Source organism: Schistocerca americana, chromosome 1 (assembly GCF_021461395.2).
Source record: "Schistocerca americana isolate TAMUIC-IGC-003095 chromosome 1, iqSchAmer2.1, whole genome shotgun sequence".
Classification (NCBI taxonomy): domain Eukaryota; kingdom Metazoa; phylum Arthropoda; class Insecta; order Orthoptera; family Acrididae; genus Schistocerca; species Schistocerca americana.
This window is the reverse complement of record NC_060119.1, coordinates 894,736,796-894,749,363: the sequence shown is the minus strand read 5'-3', so window position 1 is coordinate 894,749,363 and position 12,568 is coordinate 894,736,796. Positions and strand designations below refer to the sequence as shown.

The window sequence follows — 12,568 nt, the reverse complement described above, 5'->3', positions numbered from 1 at the left end:
TCTCTACTTAGGCACCTAAGATAAACTGGATCTTTATGTGTGTCTAATACATGGTTTTTCATTGTTGCAAAAGTATTTTGACAAAACAAAGGTAATTGAGATAACAAACCAAATAAATCATAATTACATTATCACACTACGAAGAGCCCCCACAGACCATGTGTTCCTATACCAAAATACTCAAAAAAAATCCTTGAACAAATTCCAAGATTTTTACATGTTCACTCCGTATGTGAATGCTTATTTAAATTAATATTCCTAGATCAAAAAAACAGCAGAGGTACAACGCCCCTTTTTCTAAAATTTTAGTCCAGAGACTACATCATATTGTGTCATGTTATTCAAAATACAATTAAATGTGTCAGAGATAACACCATCACAATGAAACAAATAATACAGTTAATGTTCTATTGTCAATAAGAAATTATTTATATTGCCATGGGCCACAGTGCATACAGTGTGACATAGCAGTTAGTGTCACTGGCTTGTATGCGGTGGGATGCTAGTTCAAACCTGACCATCAGCAATTATTTGTTATTTAGTGCTCATCACTTCTGGTAGGTTCCTGAGATATCTTGCTTCTGTAATGCTTGTACATTCTGCAATATTCACTGCATGTGTAAATACCAGCATTCTGGAATATTTGACGATTGTATAAATAGATGCACTCTCCATCCAGGAAGTCAGTTCTGTTCACATTGGTCTCTCTACTGCATGTATTTTCAGTTTTAAGTGTTGTACTTCACTTGTAATCCTGTCTTCCGGTTTGGACTTTATTGTGGTTTCAATGTGACATTTTTTGGTGGAGACATCAGGTACTTCAAAATTGCTACATCACCATGGCTCCAAATAGAAAATGTAAAAGCCATTGTCCACATGGACAGGAACCACAATATAAGCAGTAAATCACTCCTAAGATCTGCATAATCAGGAGATAGACGGATTCCTAAACAGAAGCACATCAAGCATCCATTAGTGCTTTCCACAGACACTAGCCAGGGCCTTACAAAATAACTGGATTGCCAAATACTTGCAACAAGTGTGATGACATTACCTGCTTGACAAATGTGTACGTTTACTTGGATGAGGCAGCTCTGCAGCATTTTGGGGAGAAGAAAAGTTCAATAATTGAGGATAAATTACAGGTGGGACTGAAGAAAACATTTGAAGACAATCTGCAGTAAGTCCACTCAGCATAGAAACAACTGAAGAATAGGGCCCAACATCATGGGCAAAAGACACAGTTGTAACTACAGGATGTTATGTACCTGTGCCACATCATGAATCCAAATTTGACAGAATCCAACAAAATATCATACTTGATGAAAGGAGTCACAGAAGACTTCTATCAAGCTCTTCTGGTGAAAGCTATCACTATGGGAGAGGAATTCACCAAGTGGTGCCAGCAGATCATGGAAATCCAATGAGAATGAGTCAGACAAATGAGGTACAACCAACTGCCGAATGTGGTACCTAGGGTAGTAGAGGAATACCACCACAAGCTTGCCTCATTCATATGCCAGATAGTAAGAGCAGAGAAACAGTCCACCACTAGTTGAGCAAGCCATGAAGAATGGATTCGATCAACTCAGACTTGCGCCACAACCATCAAATGATAATCCAGCATCCAGCCAATGCAACTAAAATCAATTCTTCTGCCAAGTGCAATATCCCCAGAGGAACATACATTTGGAGGACGAAGAAGAACACGCTAGTATGATGTTGCTGTGGACACCCTGGATACACTGCACACTACTGCAGAGAAAGAAGACAAGTATATGATGATTGCTACACTACAAGATGTCAATCATCACAACTGTTCTATTTACACAACTCAACAGCAGACAATTACACTTAATCTGTGAGACAAAGCCCATCACTGTACCCAGCATGAGGTCACTCCCCAATGTGTTGCAGCCATTCTGCATCACAGTACAGAGGTACCAGCTGCTTGCCTAGCCTCTGGCTTCAGGAAAACTAAACAAGGTAATCAGCTATGGAAGTGAGACTGCCACAGATGAAAATTCTCAATGGATGCCAGTCAGTAGAATGTCGAGAAATCTCATTGACGCCACCACCAATGCCAACCTGTCTGGATGCCAGTTGACTCAAGGGCTTCCTTTTCTGTAATGTTGGATGCTTATTGTTGTCAGCTAAAGAAGACTATGTTCATTGACACAAAAGTGAATGTGCTGAAAGTCACAAATGGAAAATATATCCAGCTGACAGGGACATGTATTGCAAGAATAACTATCATTGACAGAACACAGCTGTTTGAATTTGTCATTTTAACAGAATACAGTCAAAATGTTGTTCTCACACAGGACTTCTTGCAGGCATCAGAAGCAGTCACAGTCTGTAGATCAGAGCTCTAGACTGAAAAGGCTATACCAACAAGTACATATAACAAAGACTGCTCTGGGTTCTTGTTTGCCATTGAAGATGTTGTTGTCCCACCATTACTAATGAGTTCCAGTCCTCAATCAAAATACTCAGTTAAGCTATGAAGCATTTATCAACTGCAAAAAGCTACTCATGCCAGCAGTAATCTTAAGCATTGCGTGTGGTCAAGGAGAACTTTGTATCACTTATTACCATAAGCAGCCACAACGCATTCCAAAATATGTGTGTGTAAGACACCCAAACCAGTCCAGGAAGAGCAGCCAAGTCTCATTGATGAAGAATCATGCACCACTACCACTACAGGCAACGCAAGGAAGGAAGAAGCTTCAATCAAACCGTCAGTAGTATCTGGCCTGACTGAGGAACAACATCAGCAAGTGACAGCCATTCTGCATCAGTTTCCAGACACTCTCAGATTAGAAGTGGAGAACAGAGAGACTAAGCAGCCCATGGTAAAACACTGTATAACGTTGGGAATCATCCACCAATTAATCAGCATTCATATAGCGTGTCACCCGCTGAACAACAGGTAATCTTGATGGAAGCAGAGAAAATGCTTTAAGGTGACAGCGTTGCATGTTCAGAATGTCCTTGGTCCACTCCTGTGATACTTGTGAAGAAGAATGATGGCACATCATATTGCTCCATCGACTACCAATGGCTATGGACCAGAAAAACTCGCAGTTTACGTTAAATGTGAAATAGATGCTAATTCTGCCTCAAAATGTGAAAATGCAAAATTACTTAACAGATGTTGTTTCATAGCAAACTATATCCAGATAAGCTATTATCAGAGACAGTTTGAAACAGCTTTATTTTCTGCATAAAATGATGAAAATATAAGCAGGTACTGGCATTGTACATCACTTGGCGAAGCCCAATTTGGAAAGACAGTGTGTGCCAGAACCTACTTGCAAAATAAAGTGTATGAACATAATCATGTATCAGTGCACTCAGTGGTCTGGTGCCAAGCCAATGTGGATAGTTGAATGGTGTGTTTAAGGTAAAGGTTGTATAATGCAACGTAGTACTCAACTCATGGGACCTAGCATTTTATAAGAAGGAAACACTTATGTTTGTTTGTTACCTACAGCTCAAAAGAGAGTATAATGCGGACAGTTTTAACGTGGCAAATTAGGGAGTGGATGTTTTGAACTGCAGTTGCATCAAATACTTCTAGAGGTCATCAACAATACTCTGCTAACTTCAACAAGCAATTGCGTGGCAGTCATCCCCAAATGCTTTGTGTTATGCATTACTTGTTTTCTTTTCTTCTTTTGAAATAACCAAAGTGACTTGTCCTGATCCATTATGCATTTCGATTACAACCCTTACAACACCAGAAGAGATCGGCGATCCCTGTGACAATGTGTCAGTTCTGCTGTAGGCTGCTGCCCAGCAAAATGGAGGCGGGGTTTGTTTCAACACATCACTCCTTCCCCTGTGGCAGTCAAAATTCTAGTCTATTTACCCTCACAGCCATCTGCGACTATAACATATAGCACCTGCCCTCTGCACTATAATGATTGGAAAACAAAATCTTAACTTTTTTGACAGTGCCGAAATTCTTTCCGATGTTCAAATCAAGTTACCGTACATTCAGTTTTGCTTCTACGTTAAGTGCTATGTCAATTCTAACTGTAGTGTTGCCAAGCATGGGTTGTAGGGCTATGAATGCCCATGAAAGGTTGAAATTAGTAGTAGTCTGCAGATTTTTTTTTAATCTTCAAATTTGGAGGGAAAAGAGAAATAATGTCCAGAAACACCTTATGTTGGAGAAGCATTCACTTAACCTGCAGGAAAATGCTGCTGGTTTTCAACAGAACAATCATTTTTGAAATCTTAAATGCTGCCAAATGATGAAAAGAAAGGACATTTTGGAAGAAAAAGGTGTTGAAGTTTTAGCAAAAGCAAACATCCCACTCAAAAAGTTCCCAATCAGCACTTTTTTTAACAGTCAGTTTCAAAGAACTAATAATTTGATTGTCTTCACTCAAGTAGCATGACAACCTTTTAAATTTGTGTGTCTAATCATTTACAAACAAAGAAAATAGATGCAAATTTTGATAAAAATAGATGCAAATTTTGCAAAAAATATATGCAAATTTTGCAAAAAATAGATGCAAATTTAGCAAAAAATGGAAGCTAATTTAGAAAAAAAATAGATCGAATTTAGAAAAAAAATAGATTGAATTTAGAAAAAAAAATAGATCGAATTTAGCAAAATATAGAGGCAAATTTTGCAAAAAATAGAGGCGATTCTGGTCAAAAATAGATGCTACATCTCTGACCCCTACCGATGACTCAACAAAGTCACTAAGAAAGATGTATATCCATTGCCGTGCATTGAAGACACCCTAGAGTACTTGAAAGGAGTAAAGCATTTCTCAGCTATGGACATGAAACAGGGCTACTGGCAAATGAAGATTGACTGGGAAAAGTCTGCTTCATAACTCCAGACAGTCACTATGAGTTTAAAGTTATGTCATTTGGAATGTGTACCTCCAGCCACCTTCAAACATATGATGGACACACTGCTTCGACATCTTAAATGGTTTAGCTGTCTTTGCTATCTGGATGACACAGTGTTTTTTTTTTTTTTTTTTTCGAAAAAAATTGAAGAAAATCTAAGCTTGCTGACAACCATGTTGAAATGTGTTCAAACAAACTGCAGGCCTCCACATAAGTCCAAAAAAGTACTACTTCATCACACAAGAAATGAAAATCTTTGCACAAAGTGAATGGCGATATGAATCCATCCAAATCCAGAGGAAATAAGAGCAATCACAAATTTTTTGACTCCCGAGCACATTCATGATGTGAGAAGTTTTCTTGGAATAAAGTTTGTGATGAACTACTCTAAACTGAGTGAATGCCTTTCAGCTATTTGAACCATCAACATGTTCCAGCTTTAGTTATTAGGCAAATCATTCACTGCTGTGATGCATCACCATTCTCTATGCTGGCTGACAGTTCCTGAAAGTTCCACGGGTAACTGGCAAGATGGGCACTGAGGCTTCAGGAGTACATCACACTGGTATGCAAAAGCAGAAAAAAGACAAGATACTGAGTGCCTTTCAAGAACTCCTTTCGCGGAACACAGCAGCGTAGACGAAATCTAAGTTACTTCTGGATTAAATGACAATGCTGCTGAAAACCACAGAAGCCTTGAAAAAAAGAGAAATCAACCAAAAGTTAGTTCCAATTAACAAACAGAGCATAGTATAAGCAGAAATATGATACACTGAGGTGGAAATGGCCGCTTGTCGTCATAGTTCATCTATAGTCAGCTAACCTCAATTACTTCCATGATGCTCTAACCCCTGGTCACTTCCATTTTTTGAAGATTATTGACAGAATCAGAGGCAGGTATCACTGACCGAGTGTCCATCAATCTTTCGGCACAATGTGAGCCACTGTAAAGGATGCAACAACAAAAGCACATGCCACAGTTATCTCTGGGGTCTCTGGTACCAATCCCACCTGCAACAGTGCCACTCCACTGTAATGGAACTGACATCCCAGGGAAGTTCCTAGAGTCGACAAAAGGGAACTGATGAATAATAGTCTGCACTGACTCTCTCACCTGCTATGCAGTTACCTAAGCTGTGCTGACAGCTGAAGCTCCAGAAACTTTAAAGTTCCTTGTTGTTGAGTGTGATGATCCCTGTCCATAGAAAAGTCAAGATTAGTGTCAGAGGTAAGGTCTTGTTGTGACAGCACCCACAGGATGATAACTGTCTACTATATATAGAAGCATGGTTACAAATGCTTTAATAAGACATCAGCATATACACTCCTGATGTACATTAATGTCTGCTCCACAGTCAGAATGCCAAGACAACAATGGATACACTGTTTCTGATTCTAGTGAATGATATTCAGGATGACCACATGAAACACATCACTAGTACTGAAGCAGCTGGCTTGCATATGGACCCTGGACACCCAGGAGGAAGACCAAGAGCACTAAAAAGCCAGGCAGAGGCCAATCAAATGCAACCGGGAGCCTTGGACTGGATTTTTACGCTTGTGTGGAAAGCAGGTCTCTAAGAAAAGTTACTAAAGTACTACTCTGGGTTGTATCATACCATTCATCACTTGTAGAACACCACGTATGACTTTGAGGATTATGACCTTTCCGTCAAGAAGACAAAAGCACGTATGTCAGTCATGTCCTCCATTTGAAACTCTATTGCAATCCAGAGGAACAGATCGACAATGGGAGGGTGTAGTTTCAAAGGGGCTCCATGTAGCTTCAGACGGGCTACCTTTGGTGCTTATCAGAGTAAAGAGGATGTAACAACATAACCAGAATGCATAGATCTGTCAGCACTGCCTTCACCAAGCGAGCTGTAGTCAGTACTCCTGAAACAGTGGGTCACTATTTTTGCAGGTGAGGCAGCAATGCTGCGAGCTGTGGTGCATACAGTGCAGCGTAATGACTAGTGTTGCTGGCTGGCATGCTGCGGAATCCCAGTTCAAACCCTATCACCAGCATTTACTTGTTATTTAGTGTTAATCATTCCTGGAAGGTTCTTGAAATATCTTATGTTAATATAGTCTGGACAATTTGATGTCTGTGTAAATACCAGCATTCTGGAATTCTGCTGTTTGTATATATAGTTGCACTCTTTGCCCATGATGTCAGCTCTGTTCTGGCTGTACACTGGTGTCAGTAATACACGTACTTTCCATTGATGACCCTGTCTTCAGATTGGACTCTACTGTAGTTTTGGCCGGCCGGGATGGCCGAGTGGTTCTAGGCGCTATAGTCTGGAACTGCGCGACCGCTAAGGTCACAGGTTCAAATCCTGCCTTGGGCATGGATGTGTGTGATGTCCTTAGGTTAGTTAGGTTTAAGTAGTTCTAAGTTCTAGGGGACTGATGACCTCAGAAGTTAAGTCCCATAGAGCTCAGAGCCATTTTTTGACTGTAGTTTGAACATCACAAAATAGTCATTACGACTCCTTTCATACCCAAAGAGCTGCTTCCACAATGAAATTTATGATTGCCATGTTCAATGAAGCCCTTTAGTACTGCACCTAACTGGCCATTTTAATAATTCTACAGAACTGAAAAAGGCTTTAGTTTTAGCTCTCTGCCTTGCTCTGCACCAAATAACAGTCACAGGATTTTATTTATTTACTTATTAAGTGCCTTCACATCATGTACAGCTTTGCTCCCTACAAGCAAAGTCAGTGGTCTTCAGTCGGTAACCAAAGGAAACTAAGTGTACTCTCTGAAGAGGACAGTCAGTACAAACATGCATTATATTACTACCAGAATTAATGTCCCTGGTGTAATTCAAAAGGAAGTTTGTGTTAACTCCGACAGTCAATTTTCAAAGCTGACTGAATACATTCCAGGTTTACAATTTATACTCAGTGCCATAAAAAGAGAGACTGACAGCCTTAGAAATAAAAATATGAGATTAATAAAAAGGCAAAAATGCCTGAATTGTTACAAACCAAGAACACAACCAAGCAGAGAACCAAGGCAAAGCTCTAGGCACAAAACACAACTGATCACTAATGATACAAGATTTACAAATTCAAACAGATGTAATGTGTTACCTGCAAGTGCCAGTTCAGACAGTAGGCTATTCTATTACAGTAAGCAAAGGACACAACAGTTCTTTATAATTTCAATGTAATTATTTTGCCTTATTCCTACTAAAATTTTTATATTTAACATTTTCTGTGCACTCTTCTGATTAATTTCCATAGCGGGCTTCCTTTCCAGAGTTACTGCCAGTTATATCACAAAATACAACAACATTTTTGTAGATAGATGCAAAATTTTTGCTGTTACTGTCAGCTAAACTATTAATGGGCATTCTGATTGTGATGCAAAAATGCTTACAAAGCCAAGGTAGTTAGGTCCTAGCCAATTGATGAACTCCTTTTTCAGTTTCAAAAGGTTGTGGAAACACCCATGGAATTCCCCCAGTTTATGCTCAACTTCTTGTACAAGTTCTTTTAAGAAGACGATTTGGTGATCTTTTATGTTACTGAGAGTAAAGAAAGCCACAATAATTGTTCACATATTTAGTATCTCATTTCTCATGCAAATGTTGTTAAGGCACCATAGAAGCTCTTATCTTTGCACCTCTTTCTGTAATACCCACAAGACTCATTTTTTTGAAAGTTTTAACTTGTTCGATAATTCCTGACCTATTTCCATTCCTCACTACACATATTCTTTGCAGTTTGAATGTATTAGGTTTGATATACACCCCAATTTTTTTCTCTTCCTATCTTCTTTCTTATGTGTTTGTTACTTTTGTAAGCAGTTCAATGATTATTCAGTGCATGTTCTATGTATTCCAGCATATGTGCTCCTCTCTCTTTTTGACCTCTGAAGTTTCTTTGTGACCTGTACCAACAGTTTTCTTGTATTCCGAGTTTCTACTGTTAAGAGAAACAGGTCAGAATTTTATCACTGAAACACACAGATTAGGGCCTATAGTTATCTCCATTTTCAATTGACATTCATTATTTACATGCCGTTTCTTTAGGAAACTGTAAAGTAACATGGTCCATTTGGTCTTCTACCAGTTTGACTTATACCTCTTGATGAATCTGTCTTGTTCATGTCAACATGTTTAGGATCCATCAGGATAATTTCTTCTGTAGTACTTCAGCCTTCTTAATATCAATTTCATATGCTGTACCCCATACTGAACAACTATGTAAGACTAAGGATAAGAATGTGGATTTGTATAAGTATTGTTTAGATACTTTGAGAGTTTAAATTCTTATTGATGAAAACCAGGAGGCGGCTTTGTATCAGTGTGATGCATGTTGTAGTACGGATTCTTGTCTACTATGATACCTAGGTATTCAAACTTACCAACCCAGTAAATTTTACGACATTCTAGCCTTTTTCTTGTGGCTTCATCCATGAACGGACATTCGACACAATACGTTGTCCTCCCTCCCTCCATCCCCTACTCCCATCTCCTCCTGCCTCCCTCTCCCTACACTGAATCCTCCCCATGTCACCCTATTCATCTCTTCCTTCCAACCTCTCGCCATCAATCTCCTCCTTCCCACTCCCCTTATCCATGTCCTTCTCCTCCTCCTCCTATTCCCTCTCCATCGCCTCCTTTCCCTCTAACCCTATACATTTCCTCCTGCCCCCCTCCCTTCCTTCCCTGTATATCCTCACATCTATCCATTTTAAACTTCCCCCAGCTGTGCCCATCCGCACATACATACCCTGAAAAACAGGCCAATAAAGCATGCTGATACTAATGCCGCAACACACCTGCTGTGCTTGACAGCCTGCTTATCAGGAGCTTGAAAAACATTTCTTGCCCCTGTCGATAAGGCAGGCTGATACTCTTCCAGCACAACACACCTGTCATGCACGGCAGCCTACAGTGAGGGGCTGAGAAAACATGTTTGCCCACACCCTATATGGAGGGTCTGATTGAAACTCTCTCCTCACTGTAACTAACGTCAACCTATTCTTTCTGCATACATACACAGATATCCACTCACTCTTTCAAAACTAATGCACTGAAGAGCTAACTTATCAATTACACATAGCAGGTTAGTTACAAATATCTGACTATTTTCTACAATTTTAGAAGTAAATCAAAATGAGCCCTTCATTACAACTGACTGGAACAGGGCGATTACTGTAGCTTTTTCAACAGTCAATGGCCATCCCCTTAGAGGTAACACATTATCTTAAATTACTAAGCTAAGTGGTAACAATATTATGAGAAGGAAAGTTGTCGCTCAGCATCTCCACTATATGGTGAGTGGCAACTTTCCTTCTCATAATATTGTTACATTCCATCCTGGATTACCCATTGTCTGATTTATGCTAACTGGCAGACACTCAGTCTGACACATAGAACACAGAAAAAACATTGTGAATTTGGTGTAGTAAGATTACAAATAATTTTCAATATTGTACCTCTGAAATCTATAGGTAACAGCTGGTTTCAAAATGATTGATGTGAATAACAACAGTAGTGATCAACTTAGAAAGTGATTTCTGATATTCAAAGGGGGCTGGTTCAAATCCATTAAGTTAGTTATTCAAATAACCAGTCTGATTTTGTGTACAATGAAGAGTAATAAAAAACAACATTTACAAAAGCAATATACAACAACCCTAATCTTACACTAGTTTATCTATGCTATCTTTTCCTTTCCCTTTTAAGTTGTCAGATTAATAGATTCTTACCTGTGGTGACACATTTTGTGAATGAGAAGCACCAGGTTGCTCAGATCCTGAGGGATATACTTTAAGGTCCAAGCTTGGTAGTGATCCATGTCTACTAAGAGAGAAAGTAGGAAATTCCAAGCTGCTTACAGAATGTGTGTCGTATAAAATATCCTTGGTTACTGCAGATGGCTGATTGTCAGAAGGGAATTCTTTGCTCACACAACTGCTTAGCTCTCCAGAACGAACATCAGTACCAACAAAGTCGCCAAATTCATCTTCTACTGCTTCACTGCACAAAATATCTGTTCTGGTAGGTTCATCAAACACAGACAGCGATGCTACCTTTGATGGACTGTCTTTGCTTTTGATAATGTTGAAGTTATTGCCCAGCTGGAAGCAATCAGGAAATGATTTGTCATTAGTATCGCACTGTTTTCCATCGATCTTGAGATCACTGCTCACACTTAACACTTTCTCTTCTGCAGCACTGCAATTGGTATTTAAACTTAAGTTTTTAAGTGGTGAAAAAATATCTATTTCACTGAGGCCAGAGCTTGAACACTTCACTGAAACTGGAGTATCCACAAGGTGCAATTCCTCTGTACTGCATGGTGCAGTATGCAGAGAATTAAAAATGTTATCCATAGCACCACTAGCAGATTTACTTTGAACAGCAGAAGCAGCTTTAGGAACTGTGTGATCTGAACTGTGAAAAGCTGTCCAATCCACTGGAAACTCTGCAGTCTGAGAAGCATTAAATACAGATGGAGGAGTAAGTGGTACTCTGTTTACTCCACTACTATCTCTTGAAGAAATAGCAGCAAAAGGGTCATCACTTGACACTTCTGCTGTAACAAAGTCTCCAAAATCATCAGCCAAGTCCAGACTGCCAGTGTTATTTAAAAGTGGTGACTCTCTTTCTACTGTTGATAGTTCTCGGAGTGCACTGTATTTATCTTCTTCAACTGCCATCAGTTCACTCACATTATTAACTCTTTTAGCTATATCCTTAACAGAATGTTCCTCGTGTTGCATATTTTGATGAACTACTGGCTTCTCCAAATCTTGTTTTGTATGGTGGGTGTTAACAACACTGTAATTTGGTGATATAGTATTAGTACCTGAAGCAGAGGTAACAAGCTCGTTTGATCTGTCTTTTAGTACTTCATTTGAACTTTCCAGTCTGCTAATCACAGAAGTTAATTTTTTGCCTGCTCTTATAGCACTTTCTTTCAGCACATATGTACCACTCGGAGAAGTGGTTGAAGTAGTGCCTGAAGACATATTCTCCACATTATTTTCTGCCAGAGAAGTTTCAGCCTGTTGGAAATCAGTAAATTCATCTTCTGCTGCTGGAGACACAGAATTTATGGGAAGCTGGTTGCTTTTGTGACTATGATGGTGGTGGTGATGGTGATGTTTATGTCGCATTTTGCTTTGTTTTGGAGTGCCAAGAGAATGATTGGCAAGTCTGCTACCAATACCTCGTGAATGACTTGTATTTCCAACTATGATCACATTTGGACATTTGTGAGTTATGCTTTCTGTATTAAGGCTATGGTTCTTCTGGACTGAACTGTCACTGGGAGGTGAATTATATCTCAACTTATCTGAGTTGTTTGCATCAGGATTAACAACTCTTTCAGTTACAGATGTTCCCACAGTAAAACTCTGGAAATCAGTGAAGTCATCAACAGAGTCTTCATTTCCAGTTTTTGTCTCCTTTGCAATACAGCCTGGCGATGAATTATCATGCTCAGAATTTAATTTCAAATTCAGTTCTTCTCTTTTCATTTTGCTATGGGAACCAGGTAACTGCAAATCCACTGCAACCGTTGCTTGGCGCACAACACCAACATTCAGGTTAGGAACAGGTGCCTGAGGTATGAGATTCAATACACCAAGACTGCTGAACGGGCACCCATTCTGTGAAGAAAAATGACTATGAGTAAATATTCTTATTAAATTTATGAAAAAA

The 12,568-nt window shown here is 39.3% G+C and overlaps 1 protein-coding gene across 2 annotated transcripts in view; it reads right to left on the bottom strand.

Moving 5' to 3' along the window:
* LOC124614718 (synergin gamma-like) overlaps positions 1-12,568 on the bottom strand; it is a 164,630-nt gene that overhangs the window by 43,658 nt on the left and 108,404 nt on the right. For both annotated transcript variants that reach the window (XM_047142965.1, XM_047142968.1), the window contains one exon: positions 10,609-12,516. In XM_047142965.1, the coding sequence (XP_046998921.1) occupies positions 10,609-12,516 (1,908 nt within the window). The remainder of the gene's footprint in view (positions 1-10,608; positions 12,517-12,568) is intronic.